At 41.1% G+C, this 23241-nt stretch overlaps 1 protein-coding gene across 1 annotated transcript in view; it reads left to right on the forward strand.

The window, feature by feature from the left end:
* Window positions 1-23241, forward strand: part of SEC23A (SEC23 homolog A, COPII coat complex component) — a 1400163-nt gene that overhangs the window by 436245 nt on the left and 940677 nt on the right. Inside the window, exon 5 of the mRNA XM_044074240.1 lies at window positions 11574-11810. Within this exon, the coding sequence (XP_043930175.1) occupies window positions 11574-11810 (237 nt within the window). The remainder of the gene's footprint in view (window positions 1-11573; window positions 11811-23241) is intronic.

The raw sequence follows: 23241 nt of genomic DNA on the forward strand, positions 1-23241 counted from the left end.
GACTTGCTTAAAGTTCAGCCAATTCTGCTGGAGCTTCCTTATGGTTAGTCTGATGTGAAATACAAGGTGCTGCCTCTTCACCAACCAGTGCATATCACATAGTTGAACTACAATAAGTCCGACTATGTAAATGTCGAACCCAGAAGTTCGAAATGCAAGAATTTTGAACACTCAGAACAGCGATTTTTTTTTTTTTCCCCCCTGGGGAACTGTTCCAGTACAAAACCAAAAAAACACAAATACACTTCAAACTATTCCTAATGTGGGGGGCTTCACCCCCCCATACCTCTCAACGTGGGGGGCTGTGCTCCCCTCACCACCCCTACTGAAATATACCAACTCTGAGATCGCACCACAGTGGAGGAAATTGCAAAGCCGCGGAAACGGCCCACTGATTATTTTTCCCTCGGAAAACATTTGGTGTTCTGCGGCTTTGCTATTTTGACATTTTGAACTTCCCAGTTCGATGTTACTGCGTTCGGACACCTGTGCATTCAAACTCCTGATATAGACCCTAGCAACACAATCATAACATATTATAGGTAGTGTCAGAGTGTGTTCTACTGGCTGTGGTACTGCAACTCACACTTCCACCATTGAACACCACTATGACCATTCTGCATGCCTTTGTGGCCGAACCTCCCCAGTATGTGTGTCACTGTTCCCACTACTGTCATTTGCCTCCTTTCCGCTGTCATTGCACTCCATGCTACATGACTACACTTTTATTTGTTGAATGTATCATTTCCCCTGTACAATTTTGCAACAATACTATTCTCCAAAGAGCACAATGGAAAAAAAGAGGTGGTACGATTCTGGTTGCGATAATACGCAGGTACCGTTTATTTCTTCTCTAGGTTGCTCTCTCTTTGCCAAGGGTACCACAGACCAGAATTTATATTCAGGCTTTTCTTTACTTACTTCTACCTTTTGCTTGGATCCTTTCCTTGTTTGAGGTTTCTCTGTTGCACACTTAGAGAAACTGTTTTAGGACTCTGACCAGGTACTTTTTCTCCCTGTTTTAACTGTTCTGGTAAATATTTCTTATTATTGCATTTCTCTCTCAACATCCACCTAGTATTTTGAATTCTCTTTCTGGAGCCTTCTGTTTTTGCTTGGCAAAAGTCTAGAAATCCGTTCAATTGCTTCATTTTCCATACTTCCTATCTTCACTCCCTTAGTCTACACCTTCTTAAGGTAGTATTTTTTTTCCTCTTCTGCATTGCTAGTTATGTTGCTTTGCAATATTCTCAGGTTGCAGTGACATTTTTACTGTTCACTTTGCAATACTCCCAAGCTATGTTATCCTATTTATTAGGTCCCTTCGTTCTCTCCCTGTTTTTTAGGCTTACTATATTACAGCAGGGTGCAATAATTTAGCATGTAAGTGCCTTCCTTTTATTGGTTCTGTTCTTGAAGGCTGCTGTACCACAGCTGGCTACAGTATTTTAGTGTTTAAGTTCTCTATTCTACAGGTAGTGTTCCTGCTAGATGAAATTTTGTAATAGTAGGCTCATGCATTTCGTTAAATAGTGTATGCTCTTCTTTTGTGTATCCCCAGCCAAGTCTTGTACCGTTAGGACTTTTCAACAGTCCTACTAGATCTTCATAGGGATTATACGCTTAAATGCATGTGTTTTATGTTTACTCCCCCTTTTTCTAAGTTGGGCAGAGGCATACCTGAATGAGGGTGGTCTCTCAAAAGACATAGCTTCTTCCTGTTGCCTCCATTTTAAAGTGAGAAGATTTTCCTGTTATCTTATGCTCATTCGGGAATGACAGCAACTGGATGAATTACTTCCCCAAATACCATTTGCATTTTTGAGTAATGAGATACCATTTCTATCATGAATACATATCACTTCAATTTCTTTATTTGTAATAGCTTTCTTGTTATATACATACTGCTCTCTTGTAAGTATTACCATATTGCACAAGTCTACAAGTCCTTGTTGTTCTCTGCTATCAAGTTAAGACATTGCACTTAATTAGTTCTACAATAGAACTTTAACGGAATGCAATTTGAATGATTTTAGCAGAGCATGCTTATAGAATGTGATAAATTATGTCACTAATGTCATTCTTTTCAGTGACAGTGGTTTTCACAGGTGTAAGGATGTTACTAACATAACAGTGTAAGAAACGTCTCTGTGTGGACTATTTTCAGTCCGTATATCTCTAGTTAATCACCGTATATTAATCACTGTATATTAATCATTAATCAGATCAGACAATAGTAGTAGAAGTAGCGAACTTAAACTCGTCTTCATGACTGTAATAGTCGTAGTAATCAGTCACCTCCATGCAAATGAAGGCTTTCAGTGGTTCTCCATTTAATGGGGCTGATAAGAACCTGGCCTGTTCAGCTTGATCCCATCCCTTCTGATCTACATCCTGCTCAGAGATGTTGAGATAAATATTGAGGTCCTCCTCACAGCTTTTTTAACTGTCTTACTGCTCGTGGGGTAGCCATTGGTTTGGTTTCAGACACTGTTTTTTAATAACTGCCATGAAAAGAATTCTCATCACACCACATTATCTTTTTTTAATGGATTCACAAAGATGGATCTACCACTAACCCTGGAAACTACCCAGTTTGGTAATCATGGGTCTCAGGACTTTGACGTTATGATTGCTGTACCAGAAACCACTTGTTGCAGTCTACAAGTGAGGAAAATTAATGCAACTGGGATACCGTTCTTATAAAATAATGGAGTTTGTTGCGTTCAAGCAAACTGAGATGCTAGTTCTTTGAAGAAAGTGTAAGCAGTCTTGTCCTGTAGCTCAATATTCAACAATACTGTAGTCACAATTCTAAGATGATGAGAAATGGTCTCTGAAGGTAGGGTTCTTTCTGAAGTTTTTGGATAGAACAACTTTCAACTTTCTTCTCTCACTGTGGACGATGCATTCTGCAGAACTTGCTGCTATGGTCACTGAAATGTCTTCACAAAGGGCAAGCACTACCTGGATGTGTCTCAGCCCTCCTTTTTATCCATTCAGAATTACTTAGTTGACAGTCCTCTTCAGTTTAATACAAAAGATTCATCTCTACCTTAAAGTAAATACATATTAACTGAAGAAAAAGCATTCCTGTTTAAAAGAGCTGCACAAAAATAAGAAAAAGCATTTTTATTTAAAACAGCTGCACAAAAATAGCCCTTGCAGACTATTTGCAACGTTTAAATCACTTAAACTTTTCTAACTGGTACAAACTAGTATGCTGTGCTGCAGTGTATGCACACACATTCATTTCCACCCCTTTGCTTTGAGAGCTCTGGAACTATTATTCCAAACGAAGCTGGGAATATTGGGTATACACTTCTGTTTGCCCCCAAAATTATTCTCTTAACATACTCTTTTTCTGTATCTCTCCTCATGATTTGACATTGCCAGGTTTTCTAATAGCTTATATTAGTTTATCTTACTTTTTGCAGAGCACCCAGATATTACTCATTAAGATTATTCAGAAGGATTCCATGCCAGAGGTTTCTGATCTGTATACCTGTGCAGATTTATCTAATCTCCATTTAATCAGTAAATCAGGAAAGTCTGATATGTAGTCCCTGTTCATTAAATCATTACTCTTTAACCCCTTTTAAACTCATACATTTTTAGGAAATCATGAAATTCTGAACCATATAGAAACTTGCATTAAAATTCTGTGTTTAGGAAAGGTAGACATTCATGACATGACTTCAGAACATGAAATCATCTTATCTATTGTTACTATCCATTTAGAACATCATAATTTTTTTTCGGTAAGCAAGTCAAAATTATTTTGAAAGTAACCATTCTGTTCAAATTTTTACTGCATTTTGTTTTAGTGGTCCAAAGGGGCCACTGCTAGTATTTGGGTACTATATCATTGCATGAACCATACATTGTGGAAGCAAATACTGTATGAGGCATGAAATGTATGCTTTGGAATCAGAAGCATATGAGAGAGGCAAAGGAGGTTGAAAACCCTTGTCTCATCAAAAATACCACAACAAGCTAACTAGTCTTTTGACACTAATACAAGAACAAAGATGAAGAATAAGTGACAATTCCCATGTGGTTTCCTGGAATGTTAGCAGTATCAATTATCAATTTCTATAAAAATCTGTAAATCACTCCAGACATATCAGTGGCACTCTGTCCTTTAAGTCATTGGTGTCACAGCAAGTGGTTATGTAAACAAAATTTATGCTTATCTGGATATTTGCATTGATCTGGCAGTCTCTACCAGATCCAAATAAAATGGTAAGTTTAAAATTAAACCATCCTGGTGGTCCCCATGTATAAATAAATACAATAAAAGAAAAACAAAGTTTATTAAATTATGCAGCAAAACAAATCTACCTCAAATCAAAGTTAACATGAAAAAGTTATTGAAGAAATTAAAAACATTATTAGGAAAACAAAGGCATCTCTTGAACATTGATTAAGATCAGAGACTTTCTGAAATTTTCAAATAGAACAACTTTTTTACCTTTGCCTGGTCTTCTCTTAATGTGGATGATACATTCTGTGTAAGCTGCTGCTATGGTCACAGAAGTTCCTTTGCAAAGGGCAAGCACTCTTCCCCCCCCCCCTTAGCTTGCCTTAGCCCTTCTTTTTGTACATCTGTAACTACTTAGTTGACAAACCTGTTCTGCTTAACATGAAAAGATTTTTTTCATTAGTTAAGTTAGGAAACGGGTCTATATTACAAGATCAAAGCTTTAGTTAATCGAATAACTAAAGCTTGATCTTGTAATATCGAAACCGTAAAATGTTGAACGGCCAATTCAACCCAGGGAAGTGCTTCCTTTGGCCATTTTGTGGATTATGCCCTTTTCTTCAATTTGGAGCGATCTCGGAGTTGGTTTATTCAGTTGGGGGGGGGGGTGAAGCCCCCCACTTGATTTTGGGTCTAAAGTTTGTTTTTTGTTTTTTTTTGAAGCGACCAAGGGAAGAGTTTCCCTGGGTTGAAATGACCGTTCAACATTTTCCAGTTTCGATATTACAAGATCGAGCTTATTCGCTTAACTAAAGCTTCGATGTAATATAGATGCTAGGAAACTAAGGAGTAACACTTAGCATTGCTGAGAACTTATCCAAAATGGCACCACCTGCTCTGATCCAGTAGATAAAGCAAGCATACTAGCCAAGAAATACAGTGCACATGTTACACCCAAAATTACACAAAGCCTGTATATCCCACAGAATCTCCAACCCTCCCCATCATAACGAAAGAACTCTTGCTAAAGGTATTCTCCATAATCAAAAATACATCATCCATGGGACCTTCTAGTATACCTGGTTGCCTAATAAACAATACAAAAGACTTCCTAATGGACCTGGCTACACAGCTGTTCATCCTAAGCTTAGCCGCTGATCTTGTCCCTGAAGTATGGCACACAACTGTTGAGATGCCACTTCACAAAGATGGCTCCACCATTGACCTTGGATACTACAAACCCCTTAGCCTGACAAGTCTCATCCGCAAATCCTTGGGATGTATTATAACTGATCTAATTAATTATGGTATCAAACATCTTGTAATGCTTGACCCCAGCAGTTTGGCTTTGAGTCTGATGAAGCTGGTCAACTTCTTTGAGAGGGTAATACAAGTAGCTCAATGGTAGAACACATGCTTTGCCTGTATGAGGTCCTGGGTTCAATCCTGAGCATCTCCACAGCAGTTTGCATTTTCAAAGAAACTTATGATGACAGCTTTGAGAGTGATACAAATGGAAGTTTATATAACATGTACAAAGAGAAGATGTGTGCTAAATTCCTAGAATACATTTAATCATTTTGTCTGGCAGTTGGTGTATAGAGTTAAAGCTGTGAACTGTAGTTGCTGTAGTACAGGGTTTGATTCCCTCAACCCGTATTTGTCTGCTGTGTGAGCTTGAGCAAGTCATGTAACCTGACATTACTTCTAGTTCACCCCTGTAAAGGGACTGCGTGTCTAGTGAGCCTACCTAGTTAAGAAATGAGTGTTATTGTTATTATAGAAGAGGAGTTAGTATAAGAGTTAAAATCCTTATCTCACAGATACAAGGTACAGGGTTTGATTCTGACCTTTGGTTGTTGATTAGGCTTGTAATACATGCCGACAGATAGCCTGGTATTTACCTATGAACTAATAAATTTACGTAGGAACTAAGCAGTGGTTTGTGGTCATTCTGTCCATACAGTATACCTTGACCTAACTAAAGTTTTTGATACTATACCACATGCAGACATAATAAACAAGCTGAATGAACTCCAAATTGATCCCTACATAGTTAGGTCGATAGCAAATTGGCTGAGAGATAAAATTCACATAGTGAGGTTGGCAAGTGCATCATCAGTGAACATGAGGGTGTCCAGTGGTGTTCCTCAGGGATCCTTGCTGAGACCTCTCGTATTCAGCATCTACTTCACAGATCTAAAATTGGATTTTTTTTTTTTGCTAGTCAAGTTTGTGGACGACTACAAACTTATCATTCTCAAGTCCTCCTCTGATACATAGAAGCTGCAGCTAGAATTCACACATCAAAAACTGGTGCTTAGAAAATGGAAAAAAATAAATGCTAAAAATCGCAATATTGTCGCATTTGGTAAACAATCCTTTCATCCATCTTGAAGTGTAGACAACACCCCACTTCAAAATAAAAGTGTTGTGAGAGATATTGGAATATGAATAGATAATTCCCTTGCCTTTGACCATTATGTTCTAGCAGTGATTAGGAAATCTTTTTACATGGCACAGGTTATTGCGAAAGGTATTTCATCTAGATCTAGTGAAGTTTTTACTCCTCTACATTCTGCATTGATCAGCCTTGAATCTAGAAATGTCATCACCCTACTTTACTCCACCCTCGTTAGGCCAGTCATTGAGTGTAATGCCCCCTTTGGCATGTATCTGCCCTGACACATGCAACATCTGCAATGCCCACAGAGATACCCAATTAAAAAGATACAAGACCTAAACAATATGCCCTACACAGGTCACCCCAAGCCCTGTCACTGTATTGAATTTCCTGCAGACTGCTAAGGGGTGACCTGTGTCTGACATACAAGGCATCCTCTGACCGAGTACTAATGAATTTACTGCACATAAACAAGTTACAAGGCATCAGAAATACTTTGTCCAGGGATGTAAACCTCTTCCGCAACATCAACGGAACAGTTTGGAGGGACCGGTTTATCTGTCAGAGGATATCACTGCTACATAACAGACTCTCTATTCACCTAAAACAAAGCTCATCCCTGTCCACATTCAGGAGCAGCTTGGATCTATGGATGAGTAATAGAAACCTTACAACAAGCCAAACCAGCATACTTCTTCAAACAAAATCCACATGCACTAGTTTAATAGAACCATTGTTGAATGTTTAGCAGTCAGAAACTGGATAAACAAATTTCAACAACAGCCTTTATCAGTATAAGTTGCACAATAAACTACTTTGTATGCTGAACAATAACCACAAAGGAAACACCTAAATAAATGTGTGCCACGTAGTGTTTTGGATGTGTCAGTGGTATCCTATCATTAGATTTCTTACAGTAATTAAATCTTTCAGCAGCATTTCTACATTTCCCATATAAATAAATTTACATACAGATGGTACTAATTCCAGCAGTTCCTTGTCAAGCAACAAAGTATCCCAGTGATTATATATACAGTGGATATAAAAAGTGTACACACCCCTGTTAAAATGCCAGGTTTTTGTGATATAAAAATGAGACCACAATAAATCATTTCAATACTTTTCCCACCTTTAATGGAATTTATAACCTGTGCAATTCAATTGAAAAACAAATCTGTTAGGAGAATAAATATAAAATATAAAAAATGTACAATAAGCTGGATGCATAAGTGTGCACATCCTTAAACTAATACTTATTTGAAGCACCTTTTGCTGTAATTACAGCGTTCAGTCTTCTTGGGTACACGTCTGCCATCAATTAAAGAGACTCTGATTAACCCCAAATAAAGTTCAGCTGTCCTAGTAAGATTTTCCTGATATTTACTCAGTTGCCTGCTACAGCAAAAGCCATGGTTCACAGAGAGCTTACAAAGCATCAAAAGGATGTCATTGTTGAAAGGTGTCAGTCAGGAGAAGGATACAAAAAAATTTCCACAGCACTGGATATACCATGGAACACAGTGAAGATAGTCATCAAAAAGTGGAAAAAATATGGGACAACAGAGAAGTTGCCAAGAACTAGACGTCCCTCCAAAACTGATGAAAAGACAAGACGAAAACTGGTCAGAGAGGCTGCCAAGAGACCTACACCAACACTGAAGGAGCTGCAGGAATTTCTGGCAAGTACTGGTTGTGGACTACATCTCCTATATTCTCCATATGTCTGGACTGTGGGGTAGGGTTGCAAGACGGAAACATTTTCTTACACAGAAAAACATCCAGGCCCAGCTAAATTTTGCAAAACAGTGCAGCAAGTCTCACAAAGCATGCGGGGAAATGTGTTATGGTCTGATGAGACCAAGGTTGAACTTTTTGGCCACAATTCCAGAAGGTACGTTTGATGCAAAAACAACACTTCGCATCACCAAAAGAACACCTTCCCCACGGTGATGCATGGTGGTGGCAGTATCCTTCTTTGGGGTTGCTCTTCTTCAGCAGGAACTGGGGCTTTAGTCAATTGAGGCAAAGGGAATTATGAACAATTCCAAATACCAGTCACTTTGGGCCCAAAACCTTCAGGCATCTGCTGGAAAGCTGAAGATGAAGAGGAGTTTCACCTTTCAACACAACAGTGACCCAAACATACATCCAAATCAGCAAAATAATGGCTTCACAGAAGAAAATTCAAGTTTTGGAATGGCCCAGCCAGAGCCCAGACCTAAATCCAATAGAAAATCTGTGGGGTGACCTGAAGAGGGCTGTGCACAAGAGATGCCCTCGCAATCTGACAGATTTGAAGCGCTTTTGCAAAGAAGAGTGGGCAAATATTGCCAAGTCAAGATGTGCCATGCTGATAGACTCCTACCTAAGAAGACTGAATGCTGTAATTAAATCAAATGGTGCTTCAACAAAGTATTTAGTTTAAGGGTGTGCACACTTATGCAACCAGCTTATTGTATGTTTCTTATTTTTTCCCTTAACAGATTTGTTTGTTTTTCAATTGAATTGTACAGGTTATAGATTGCATTAAAGGTGGGAAAAGTATTGAAATGATTTATTGTGGTCTCATTTCTTATATCACAAAAACCTGGCATTTTAACAGGGGTGTGCACACTTTTTATATCCATTGTAATTGATTTAAAATGTTTTATATTTACAATTGAGCCATTCGCCAGGGACTTAGACACACACACACAAACTATAATCTAGCCTTTGACCATCATGTGTTTACAACAGTGAGGAAATCATTCTATGTTCCGCAACTTATAAACAAAGGTATGGCATCTAGATCCAAGGAAGTCATTCTTCCACTGCATTTGGCATTCATCAGACCTCTCATTGAGTATAGTGCCCCTTTGGTGTATACCTAATTAGGCATATCCAACAACTGGAAAGTCCACAGAGTTTTTTCCTAAAAGAATACAAGGTGTAAGTAAAATGTGCTATGCAGACCGCTTCGAGGCTGTATCCCTGTATTCTGCCTCCTACAGGCTGTTGAGGGGAGATCTATGCATGTCATACAGAGCATCATCAGACCCCACTCTGATGGACCTCCTGCATATCCACAAAACAAACAGCACCAGAATGACCTGTTCTCAAGACTTGAACCTTGCCTGTTCTATAAATAGGATCTGCTGGAGAGACAAGTACGTCTCCCAGAGACTACCCCATCTCTGGAACAGGCTCCCTATCCATGTGAAGCAGAGTTCTCCCTAACCCAATTCAAGTGCAACTTGAACAGTGGATGGGCAACAGGAAATTCATCCCTGCTTTGGCACCCATGCTTTAATGGACAGATGCAACCTGTAAATGGTTCTCTCAGGCCCCTGGTTACACTTATCAAAGGTAACAGAACTTGTCAGACATTTGGGATGCATGGCTAGGCTTAAAAAGGCAACTGTGATAGCGTAGTAAACACCTATGGACCCAAAGGTAGTAACTGATGACAATATATTGTGGAATATTGTAAAAGTACTGATCTGTTTTAGAACCAGCCCTAATAGAAAATTTACCTCAGGACTTCCCCTGTACTACAGCTCCTAAATGGTTTATCCCATGCATGGATCTCAAATTTATCCATTAAATGGACCCATTTATTCTCAGTAGGGGTAGTATATAATTATCGACCATGTGATGGGTAAGGCCAGTCTAACACCAAATTGGATAGGTTAATTCAAGCACCAAAAGGGAAATTGGCTAGGCTTAAATGGCCTTCAAGGGCACCTAGCCTACTACTTAACTTTGAATCAATAATATTGAATGCAGTGTCCCTTTTGGGACGTATCTTAACAGACCTAACAAGCAAGCAACTGAAAAGACCTCAGACATTCCTAATTAAAAAGATCTTGAGCTTAATAGACAAGAGCTACCAGGAGAGGTTGGAATCAGTGCCCCTTTATTCATTGTCCTGTAGACACCTTGGGGAGATCTGTGCATTGCCTTTTGGGCCATAAGGGATCCAGTAGTCCAAGACCTCTTTTATCTCCACAAGTCAAACAGTTCCACTAACAGTGTAACCAGGGATCTAAACCTGCTTCAGCAAATAAACAAAACTCAGTGAGTGGAGAGACAGATATGTCATGCAACACTTACTCTTCTCTGGAACAAACTTCCACTCTGAAGTAAGCAGTGTGACTCACTTTCTTCCTTCAGAAAGGATTTAGACAACTGGATGGATAATCCACAAATTCACTAGTGGTATGACTGGCCTGCGGCTCCTTGAAGGAGACAAGGTCTAAGGGTGGGTACTGGCAATGTGGAAATGGCCACTGGGCCCAATTGCCTTTTGTTTTCTGTGATTCTGTGATACTACATTTCAGTTTCATATTTAAATAAAAGACAAATATAAGTGGGCTGGCAGCGATGAATAAAGTTTATGCTGTTAGCAGATAAAACTAGCAAACAGGTAGAAGTCTTAATATGTTTAGGTATTAAATCATGCAGAAAATTTACAGCACAGACTCTTAAATTTACTGGTTTGGCAGAAACTGACAAATTCCAGGTCACATATGCAGCATTTGAATATCTAGTGCCACAGTGTATCAGGTATTGAAAATGCATAGTCCTAGCAAATGTCCACCGGAAAAGACAGAAGTAGTAAATAAGCAGTCCAGTTTGTCTTAACACAAAAACAGAAACCAGTGATAATACTGTACATTAACACAACAGCCAAATACCTCCATCTTATGAGAAGCAAATTTGCTTTCATTTTAGCAGAGATATTTATTTAATCCATTACTTATATAATTTTGGATAGAGCTAAAGCAGTTCTTTCAGTATTTTTCAACGAGCTTAGCATGCATAGGTGTATACGATTTGCTTAATTTTCATTTCTGTGCCTGTGATAACTTTTCCATAAACAATTTCATTCAAATAAAAATTAAAGTTTTATAACTTTGTTTGTAGCCCTCTTAATGTATTTTAGAATATATATTATACCACTTTTGTTTTTAACAATTTTTGCAGCGAGGTCCACAGATACCTTTGATATTTCTCTACGTAGTGGATACTTGCATGGAAGATGAAGACTTACAAGCACTAAAAGAATCTCTGCAGATGTCACTTAGTCTTTTACCACCAACAGCCTTGGTTGGTCTTGTCACCTTTGGCCGAATGGTGCAAGTTCACGAACTTGGTTGTGAAGGAATTTCAAAGAGTTATGTGTTCCGAGGAGCCAAAGACCTGACAGCAAAACAGCTTCAGGTAAGTAGAAACCTTAAATTACATCTTAAGTAAAAAATAAAAAATAAAGTCTTGTTACACTAGGCCTTCAGAAGTACAATTTTTATATTTTGTTAAATTAAACATATTTTACTATTTCTGTCTTTTCTGTGTAGTGGTGTAGTGAACCTTAGCTGGTGAGATAAGATGGGATGAGAAATAAGGGAGAGACGAATTTTGAATATCTAGAAGGTACACTCCTTTTCCATCCCTTGATTGAATATTTTTACCTGAGCAAGAACTGTTTCCAAGAACGCAGCTTATTTTCGCTGCTTTCAGCAGTATGTAAATGATGCAACCTGCAAACACACTATGGTTGCTGTCTGTGTAATGGGCAGAACACTTCAAAAAAAAGTGTAGGACTTATAAAGATGCTATGTCTGAATGTTTATTATATTGATTGCTATTGTAGCAGCCTTTGCTATATGGGTTATATCCTGCCAAGGATATAATGGCCCGCCAGCTCCTAAAGCTTCAGGACATGTTCCACATGCCCAGACTTGTCAAGCAGCTTGAGCTGAGCAGACTAAAATACAAGTTTGGGTGCGAAGCCCTCCAGAGTTTTACTGCCACTGGAGAGCACTCCCATGTGATTCTTTTGAGGATTGACGGTTGGCTTGTGCTTTCCTTTGTTAGGCAGACAAGTTTCCTTTGGGGGAAAAAAACTTCCTTTTTCTTAAAGTTATTGACTTTTTTATAACTTTCTTCTTCAGGAAAGTTATTTTAAAGCAAGTAGTTTTTTGTTTTAATTGACTGTTTTGAGGCTGTAATGTACTGTTAAAAGGAGCACTTTATGTCATTTTAAAAGTAGTGTTAACTAAAAACATATTTCCTTGGTGAGGCTGGCATAGTGTTTGAAAGTGCTTTTTACTGTCCTTTTCTGGGAAAAAAAAGTAACGTTTGTGGACTGGTAGTTTTGTCTGCATTTTCTACTTGTCTACTTCAGGGGAAAAGCACCATTTTCGACTTAACCATGGAACAGATTTTCTGTCCAATGTTTGGTCCCTCTTCCAGCCACAAAAACAAAAGTTAAGCAAACGGCTTTTGCCATCACCGTAGGCTAGCAATTTGCCTCAGCTACAGGTGAGTGACTCTATTGTAGCAATTTGTTGTAGCTTCGATGGCACATCTTTTACCCTGGATCCCTCTGGTGTAGCACCTAGAACCAGTGTGGACTGGAGGGTACCACATCCTCTGTGGCTGTTGGATTTCCTTCAGTGAGCAAGACAGAGACACTCATGTTCTTCGTGTTTCACTGTTGCAGTCATTACATTTGGGTAATCTGCTTGCAGGTTGCCCTCAGTCAGCCTGATTAACAAAGTCTTGGGTCCTGCGTTGGTTGCTGTCCCTTCTTCCATGACATCAGGTCGCCAGGGGTATAAAACATGCAGCCGACGCCATTACGTCAGTCTTTCTTGCCGTGTGGTGCCCAAAGCAGAAGCAGTTCGCAAGTGCCGGTCGGCCAACTCCTGAAATTTTCATTTTCAAGTTTCAGAACCAAAGTCTTCAACTAAAAGCTAAATACCCCGTTGAGGAAACTTTTTCTTGCTCCTTACCAATGTCAGTAAAAGTTAATAATTGCATTACTTGTGGAAAGCAAATACCTCATAAAGATTTTCATTCGTACTATATTCCTTGCCTAGGCCCTGACCACGACATACCTTGCTGTCGGTTTTGTGCTTTATTTAATCAGCGCACTATCCGTCGTCGGTATATTTTTGCCTCTAAATATTTCGGTTCTCAGTTTAATTATCCAGAAATATCGTCTGTTAGCCATCCGACTACCAGAATTCCAAAAAAAACGCAAAGATAAAGACCGAGACAGGCTGCCGAGGTCCAAATCTGCCGACGACGCTTCTCCTGAGCCAGTCGCCAGTTCGCCGGTACTCAGTGAGGCGCTTTCTCAGCCCCTGATACCCGCTACTTCTGATTCGCAGGCCTCTACTGACACCCATTTGGAGTCCGATATACTGCGAGATACTTCAACAACACATAACACTAGACGGGCTATGATTTTACCTTATAATGAAGTAGCTGGATACATCAAGAATATCATTAATGACACGTGTCAAAGTGTTTTTAACTATGACATTACAAGCATAGTTGGCAAAACACCTGCTTTTACGTTCAGTAGGGGTAGGAATTTGAAGGAGATGATGGAAATGGAATCTAATTTTGAGACCTATAAGAATTCCAAAATGAGTAAATGTGGCTTATGCAGCACTTGCAAGTACATCAATAATGGCCCCATATAGTAGTTCAAAATTTCAACAGGACGATCAGATGTCCAGGGTACTGCAACTGCAACACAAAGATGGTGGTGTACATTGCCACATGTCTAAGTTGTCCTACATTTTATGTAGGCAAAACCATTAGGAAACTAAGGCTCAGAATTTTAAAATATGTGAGGGATATTAAGAACAGAAAAACAACAAATGCACTATACACACACAGTTTGAATTGTATCAATTTTAAAAAATGTTTATTCTTTGTGGTGGATAGAATTCCATTCAACAATAGAGGTGGTGACACTAAGACCTTATTAGAGGTGAAGGAATGTTTATGGCAGCTTAGGCTTGATGCATCTAAACCACCAGGTATTAACTATCATATTTCATTGTCCAGGATTTTAAAATATAGGTCTTATTGTATATAGACTGACTACCAGAGTAGTGTTTCATCTATTGACAATTTAAATATGTTATACGAAACATTTTCAGTTGTCCTTGTGGGACAGTTTCATTATATATAAATATAATCACAATTTATATATGTACAGTTGTATCTATATGTAAATTTAAATTTACTATTTTTATTAGTACTATTGACTGTAAATGTATTAAGATGTAAGTAGCATAGATTGTTTCATATCTTAGCGAACTCTGTGTGCATGAATGTTAGCACTTTTAACTTATATTGTAAAGGGAGATATATGTTCGAACAACTTTAGTTGACAACAATAACTTTCTAGCATTATATAATAGATTGATGTATACATATTTCTTTCACACATGTTTCTGTATATCAGCATGAATTTATATATCTACTCATACATTTGTATTTTTGTGCAATAGTACACTTGTTTACTCATTTGTAGACTGATAGGGATTCATTTAAGTATGTGAGTACTTTTTATTTCTACACAACACTGGTTTTATTAACACAACAATCTACTTAATTAATGATTGTGTTTGAGTTACGATTGATTCTAACTTGGGGGCAGGCATTTTGAGTTATTTCAAAAGCCGAAACTTCAAACAGGTTTTGTTACTCTGATGATGCCTGATTTTTTATACGGGTGAAAGCGCTTAGTGACAACACCTTTTACTGTTATCTTCAGTTTTTATTTATTGCTGTTTTGTTTCTGGTCCATTAAAAGGCTTAAGAATTATTGGAGCTGGCTTGGTTCTTCATTTACACTTCAACTGAGGAACCCGCGGATGTCTCTACCTTGGATGGGTCCGGAGACGCTGTGCAGGCACCGGCTTCTGAGGGTGTATTCAGGCCTATGGACTTGCATATTAAATCAACGCCTCCTTCATTAACAAGGCCTAAATCTTGATCCGTGTCTAACAAAACGACACCCAGGCCACATGCTCAGGCCTCTATGCCTAAACAAAAAATTATAAAAATGGCTGAAGATGTAATAACTCTAATCAGGGGTAGTCACCCCCCCCCCAAGAGGCCTAAGGCTGAGCTTGGTTATGAAACTTCTGATCAGGATTCTGTTTTTTCTGATTCTCCTGATGACCTGGATTAGTCCTTACCTAATTATGAGGATTCTGATGCAGAGGACTCTATTCCATCTGCTTCCCCTCCTGAGGATTTTTCTTTTGGGGAAATCTTACATACTCTGAGGGAGCATTTTCACTGGAAAAGCCAGGAATTTTCTGATTAAAAAAAGAGGCTTAGGGATTTCCTTCTCCTAGCTCAGCATAGGCCTTTGGCTTTTCCTTCTGCATTAGACATTGTTGATGATGCTTTCTCGGAATCCATTTTGGCCCCTGATTCCCTACCTCCTGCTCCCAGTAAACCTGACCGATACTACAGGGTCCCTGACTCCCATAAGTTCCCTTTAAAAAATCCTATTGCAGATCCAGAAACTATTTCATATGCAGTTTTGCATATGGAATTAGAAGAATGCAGGAGGCCATGAACCCCAAGGCTTGCAGTACGGGCATTAAGGCTTCTACTGCTAAAAATCCTACCCCTTCTGATAGGGACTCCAGGGTGCTGGATAGATGGGGTAAAAATGTTTATACTTCAGCAACCTTGGCAACTAGAGCTTTAAACTGCCAATTTTATATGTTAAAATATCAGTTATTGACTACTTAAACAGAAAATTATGTTGATTCCTGATTGTGTGGAAAATAAAGACTTACAGGATTTAATGCATTCGGCTGAACAAGTTGGAAAACATACTTTGCAATGCGGTTTTGATTCTTTAGAGGCCTCTTGCAGGGCTGCTATTACTGGATCTGTGCTTAGAAGGCATGCTTGGCTTAAGGAGCAATCTTTGCCTGATCATGTTAAAGCTAAATTGTTGGATGCTCCTTTAAATCAGGACTGCCTGTTTGGCAACAAGGCTGAAGAAGTACTTAAAAAGAAGATAAAGCTAAAGCTATGCAGACTGTTAAATATTTTTTACAAGTTCAGCCTGCTAGATTTAGTAGATACTGGCCTTCTAAGAATTGGTCCTTTCCAGCCCCTTCCAGATCTTCTCGAGCCAAACCCAGACACAGCAAAAACCCCAGATTTCAGTCCCAGGGGACACACAGAACTAAGCAGTGGGGGGCGTCTACTTCCAAATCTGGGGATAATAAGACCCCCCCCCCCCCCATGGTAAACTGTCTTAATGACTCCCTTTTAAAATTTCCAAGTACTTATCAACTGACTGCCCCTTTGGGGGGAAAGATTGCTCTTCATGCAAAGAATTGGGAACTCATTACCCAGGACAAATGGGTTTTAAATATAGTGTCCCAGGGATACAGATTTCTCTTCCACACGTTGCCAACACCAAGCGGGTGGCCGGACCGACCCCCAAATCAGTGGGCAGAGGCCCCAAAATAAGTAATTTCCTCTCTTAACCATGGGGGCTATTCAGCTGGTACCAGAAGAGGAAAAGGGACAAGGTTTCTACTCGAGACTTTTCCTGGTACCCAGAAAAGACAATTCATGGCATCCTATCCTGGACCTATCTACTCTAAACACATTTCTGGAGAGTCCAAAATTCAAGATGCTCACTCTTCACCAGTTACTTCCTATGCTAGGCAAAGGTGGCTGGTTGGCAACACTAGATCTAAAAGAAGCATACCTGCACACCCCAATCAGGGAATCTTGCAGAAAATACCTACGCTTCAAAGCAGGCTACACGCACTGCCCTTTGGCTTATCTACTGCACCCAGGGTATTCACAAAGTGCCTAGCTCCAGTGATTGCATTTTGTTGGCAAAGAAGTATTCAGATATACCCTTATCTGGACGATTGTCTAATTCAGGCAGAAAGCCAGGACATACTTTTGAATCATCTGGCGTTTGTAAAAAGGGTTCTGACTTGTCTGGGGTGCACCATAAACGAAAAGAAATCACAACTAGTACCCTGTCAACAAATTACATTCCTGGCAGTAAACTTGAATACAACTTCCCAGATGGCCAGAAAAGCAAACTCATTTGACAACCTACTTCAGTCAAGTGTCTACAAAAACCCTGCTATCTGCAAGACGAGTACTGCAAGCCTTGGGGTTCATGGCCTCCTGCATTCTTCTAATTCCATATGCAAGACTGCATGTGAGGAAACTACAGTGGTATCTAAAAAGCCTATGGAGTCATCATTCTCACAGCCTAGAAACAATGATTCCTATCATACCTTGCCTACGCCTAGAGTTCCTTTGGTGGGTAGAGACCTGCCACCAAAACAAGGGACTACCTTTCACACCACCCCCTGCCACCCAAACCCTAACAACAGATGCATCAGACTATGCATGGGGGCTCCCCTGGCAGGGAAGTGCATTCAAGGCAAATGGAACCCAAGTCAAATGCACCTGCATATCAATCAAAAAGAAATGTTAGCTGTACAGAATGCTCTGACAGTCTTCAAGGACTACATTCTTTCAGGACAACTAATGGTAAAGACAGACAACACCACCGTTATGTGGTACATAAACAAGCAGGGGGGTACACGTTCTTACCCCCTCTGCAGACTAGCCATAGCATTGTGGAACACAGCCTGGAGCTACCCGGTGCACCTACAAGCTCAATTCCTGCCAGGAAAGTTAAATATACTGGCAGACGAACTAAGCAGAAACCTTGTAGACCCACACGAGTGGAAACTGGAACCAAGGATTTTCAACATGTTGACAAACGAATGGGGGAGTATATAGACCTGTTTGACTCCCCCCAGAACTACCAGTTGGACAAATTTTGCACAAGGACACACCACAAACAAGCCTGGAAAGTGGATGCTCTGTCCTTCATCTGGAAAAAACTATCAGTCTATGCCTTCCCCCCTCTGCCTCTGCTCTCCAAAGTACTACTAAAAGTGAAACAGGACAAACCAAGGATGATCTTGATTGCTCCAGACTGGCCTCGCCAACACTGGTACCCCTTCCTGTGCAGTGTGTCACAGTTATCTCCATGGCACCTGCCTCAGACTCCTTCCCTGCTGTCTCAGTAGGAAAACCAGATTCTGCACCCTCAGAACACTGAACCTTGCAGCTTGGCTAGATACTTAAATTCTCCCTTGCCATCCCTCAGCAAACCTGTGATGGATGTCATCTTAGAGGCAAGGAGGCCTAGTACTAGAAAATCTTATGCTGAAAAATGGAAAAGATTCTGTGTCTGGAACCAATCTCAAGGGATGAGCAGAGCAGTGCCCAATTTACCTCAGATTTTACAATACTTAACTGAGATGCTTCACAAGGGTCTGTCTTTTTCCTCCATTAAAATCCACACCTCAGCCATTTCAGCTCATTATAACACAGAACCTCCCCTCTTCTCTCATCCACTGCTCAAGCAGTACCTCAGAGGGGCCAAAAATTTGAGACCACCCAGGAGAGCTCCAACCCCAGCTTGGGACCTTAACTTTGTATTGGAGAAACTCACTCTCCCTCCTTTCGAGCCAGCTGCTACTGCAGACTTAAAATTTCTTTCCTGGAAAACAGCTTTCCTTTTAGCAATCACTTCAGCTAGAAGGGTATCTGAATTACAGGCCCTTATGGCAGTGGAGCCTTTCATCATCTTTCATGCGCACAGGGTATCTCTCAGGACCAATCCATCCTTCATGCCCAAGGTGGTATCCAGTGTGGTTCTAAATCAGTCCATTCATTTGCCAACCTTCTTTCCCAATCCACAAAACAAAGGGGAACGGATTCTGCATTCCTTGGATGTGCACAGACAACTTAGATTCTACTTGGACAGGACTAAACCTCAAAGAAAATCTGAAATGCTGGTAGCATTTGCTGCAGGGGCAGAGGGGAAGGCTATTTCAAAACAAATCATTTCTAAATGGATAAGCCATTGCATTAATTTCTGCTATAAGCACCATGGAAAACCTATCCCCAAGGGGATCAGACCTCACTCCACCAGGGCTGCATCTACTTCTCCAGCCTTTCTCAGAGGCTTTCCTACCAGGGACATACTAGAAGCTGCTACCTGGAGTTCTGTAGATACTTTCACCAAGCATTACCATTTGCCTATTTTCTCTAAATCCAGAGCTGGCTTTGCCACTGCAATCTTGCAAGGCCTTATAGCTGCTCCTAATGCTATCTAAACTCTTCCTCCCAACCATAGCTTTGGGAATCTACCCAAATGTAGTGACTGCAATGGTGAAAAATGAAGAACATAGTACAGTTGTGTACACTTACCGTAAATGTAGATGTTCAAGTGTATTCACTGTTGCAGTCCTGATTACCCTCCCTCCTTCCCCCAACTTCTTTTGGCTATACCTCTACTTTCCTTTACTATGCTTAAAAGCCTTTTTGGTGTATTTGCTTTTTTGTTGGAGGTATACCTTTGTGTTTTTATGTTTAATTGCTCCCCATTAGGGGGGCACCTAACATCTGGGGCAAGAAAAACTGATGTAATGGCGTCGGCTGCATGTTTTATACCCCTGACGACCTGACGTCATGGAAGAAGGGACAGCAACCAACACAGGACCCAGGACTTTGTTAATCAGGCTGACTGAGGGCAACCTGCAAGCAGATTACCCAAATGTAATTACTGCAACAGTGAATACACTTGAACATCTACATTTATGGTAAGTGTACACAACTGTACTTTGCCAGTCCTGAGAGAGGGTAACAAGGAAAGTTTTCCTGTTGTGCCAGAATGCCGTTCCCAACCCTGGGGAACAGCTGCTGCCATTAGTAACATGGTTGGCCCCATTTTGCCGGTCAAAAATAAACCGAAAACCAAGTATTTAACTTCTACTCCTGAAATTTCTTTGGACAGGAGTAGTTTTCTGGGTCTGGCTCATGGTTTATTTCAGGCTATTAATCCTTCTTGTAAAGTATTTTCTGTTAAAAGTAAGAGATATTCATGTTTTCCTGAAAAGAGGGTCAAGATTCTGAATATGAATAGGAAGATGCAGGAATGGATTCATTTTTTTTTCTTAGATTTATGATTCAGCTTCCGAGGAGAGCTCCGTGTCTGATACTCCCTGTGAGGTGTTTTGTCTCTGAGACTGTTGCTAGAATGTCCCAGTGTTTGCAGTGGGAGAATACAGATGTTTCTCAGTCTCTCAAAAATACTTTTAAGTTGTTAAAGAATGAGTTTCCAGAATCTTCATCCATTTCTCCTGTCAGCTTTAGAGGATGTGTGTGTTACTGACTGTATTTTCCTTGTTGGGCACCTAGCTTCCCCTAAAAGGCAAATATAAAGTATAAAATTCCTCAGTCTTTTAATTTTTTATACGTTATTCCCAAACCTGGCCCAGCAACTATAGCTTTAGTTGCTAAGCACTTAGTTATTTACATTCCTAATCTTTCTGATGAGGATGGGAAAATTATTGATGGGTATGAGAAAAATGAATAGATGTTATGTGATCCTATCTCGCCTACATTCAGTACTGATGGGCTCGGAGCCGATCCCTCGGCTCCGACTCGGCACGCTATGCTATAGAGCGAAGCCTCTTATTGGCTGAGCTATTTCTTATCCCAGGATGCACCACCACTAATCCCCCAGATCTCGTTTGCCGCTTACAAGCTAGGACATGGTCTCAAACTTGGCTGAGCTAAGTACTGTTTTTCTTCAAAGTTTCCTGTCAAGAATTTTGCTAAATTTACCCCAAAAGCTGTTTTAACAGCTATTGTTGTTGTACGAGTGGTTTTGATAATTTTTGTTGAGGAAAATTGTGTTTTGAGTTAAGGAAGGTTTCCCGTTTAAGTTAGAGGGGCCTTCCCCTATTCTTATCTAGCGTCTTTTGTTTTTTTAGGAGGTCAAGTACCTGCTTAAGTTAGAGGGTCTTGACCCTCCTTTCAGTGATTTTTGTCTTGACATTGTATCTTGTGTAGTGTACTGTCTTGTGTAAAAAAAAAAGAAAAAAAAAAAAAAAAGAATTGGTTTTCAGTTTTTTTCTCTGTGGTAGAATCTTTACTGAGCAGCTTCTTTAACTAGTTTCTTAGTAAACTGTTAGTCAGCATGTCTAAGGAACATAGACCCTCTGGGTTTAAAAGGTGCGCGAGGTGTGGTTACAAAATGTCGATAACCGACGACCACTCCTCGTGCGTTTATTGTTTAGGCGCCAAGCACCTACAGGAGTCCTGTAGCGTGTGTCACGCCTTTTCTTCGAGAGTCCTCCAAAAGAGGAAGAATAAATTAATATTAAAAGGGCTGATTAAACCCTCCTTCGAGGAGGCCTTATCTTCCTCTTCTTCTCCTACCAAAAAGAAAAAAGCGTCTGCTCCGACCAGTCTGTTGGAACCGACTGCAAAAAAACCTAGGCAGGCTTCTCCATCGGCTCCACGGACTTCGGAGCCGAGGGCGGAACGGTCTGCCTCGATGCCTCCAGTCTCGACCCCTCTGGTTTCGGAGCCGAGGACTGGGGCATCGAGAGGCGGGTCACCTTCATCGGTTCCACTGATTTTGGAGCCGATGAGGGTTGCCGGCTCAGACTCTTCCCCTTCGGCGCCTAAGTCTTCATCGGCACCGAGGGAAATTACTTTGAGATCTCCCTCGGAACCGATAGTAATCGAATCCATTCGGAGCCGGTCCCCTAGTCCTATGGAACCGATGGAGAAGTCGGTTCGGACCCGATCGGTGTCATCTAGATCCTCCAAGATGTATGATTCGGACATCGACAGGGTGCTCCTAAGACTTTTCCAGTCTCCAGTGTTTCAAAAGTTAGTTTCAGCTCCAGCCCATTCGGCTTCGGAGCCGATGGTCCACCCTGTTATTATGGTTCCTCCTCCAACAGCCTCGGCACCATTGGAGCCGGTGCTGGTGGAGCCGATGGAGGTTTTCGGGTCGGGCCCGACCCTTACTCCAACTCCGGCTCTCGAGTCGGAGTTCGGTACACGGACTTCCTCTGTCGGCCCCGGGGAACGCCGACTGATGTTTTCGGTCCCAAGCCTTCCTCTCGGTGCGTCGGCTGCGGGGGTGCCGTCTACTGTTGTGGCCACGGAGGTGGGACCTTCCCAGGATTTTGGTGGTCCCGCCTTCAGGGCCATGAGGAGTGCGTTAGCCAAATCTTCTTTGGCTACGTCCACGGTCTCCCCAGCTCCTTCCCTGCATACTGAGACTGGGTCTTTGGCAGTCCCCCTGTCCTTAGACAGCGGAGCCTCGGGGCCTGAGGTTACCCCCACTGGGGGTTCCCTCCCTCCTGGAGGTCCCTCTGAAGCTTCTTCGGAGGAACCCCCCAGGAAAAGATCGTGCAAGAGGAAGCACGTTGACTCCCCCGATGAGTCTCTCACATCAGACACTGATCTTGATGATGCAGAGGGGTCCCCTAAGTCATCCTCAGATGATGTCTCCTTTGCAGACATCCTGGAAGCCCTTAAACAGTGAGGCGGCTGGCAATCCAAACCCCCCCTTCTGCTGATGAGTCGGTGTTCCTTAAGGCCTTCGGGGCTCAGCCCTCCGCCTCCTGGGTGTCTCCGCCCTTCGACGAGCTCCTGGATTTGATCTGTCGAAGGGCGTGGGAACACCCAGACTCTGTGTAACCGGTGCCTGCTCGTCCAATTAAGTTCCTGTCAGCACCCCAGGAAAAGGAGTTTTTGACGAAAGGTGTGGCTGTAGATGCCTTGGTGGTGGCATCTGCTACCCAGCAAGATGTAGCAGAGGCTTCGACGTCCGTCCATCCTCCTAATAAGGAGTCTAGGAGCATGTATCGGTACGGTAAGAGCACCCTAAGTTCAGCGGCCTTTACTTTAAGGTCCCTGAACTATCTCACGCACTTTACCAGATTTCAGAGGGATCTGA

Source organism: Protopterus annectens, chromosome 6.part0 (genome assembly GCF_019279795.1).
Source record: "Protopterus annectens isolate FY-2018-M chromosome 6.part0, PAN1.0, whole genome shotgun sequence".
NCBI classification, from domain to species: Eukaryota; Metazoa; Chordata; order Ceratodontiformes; family Protopteridae; genus Protopterus; species Protopterus annectens.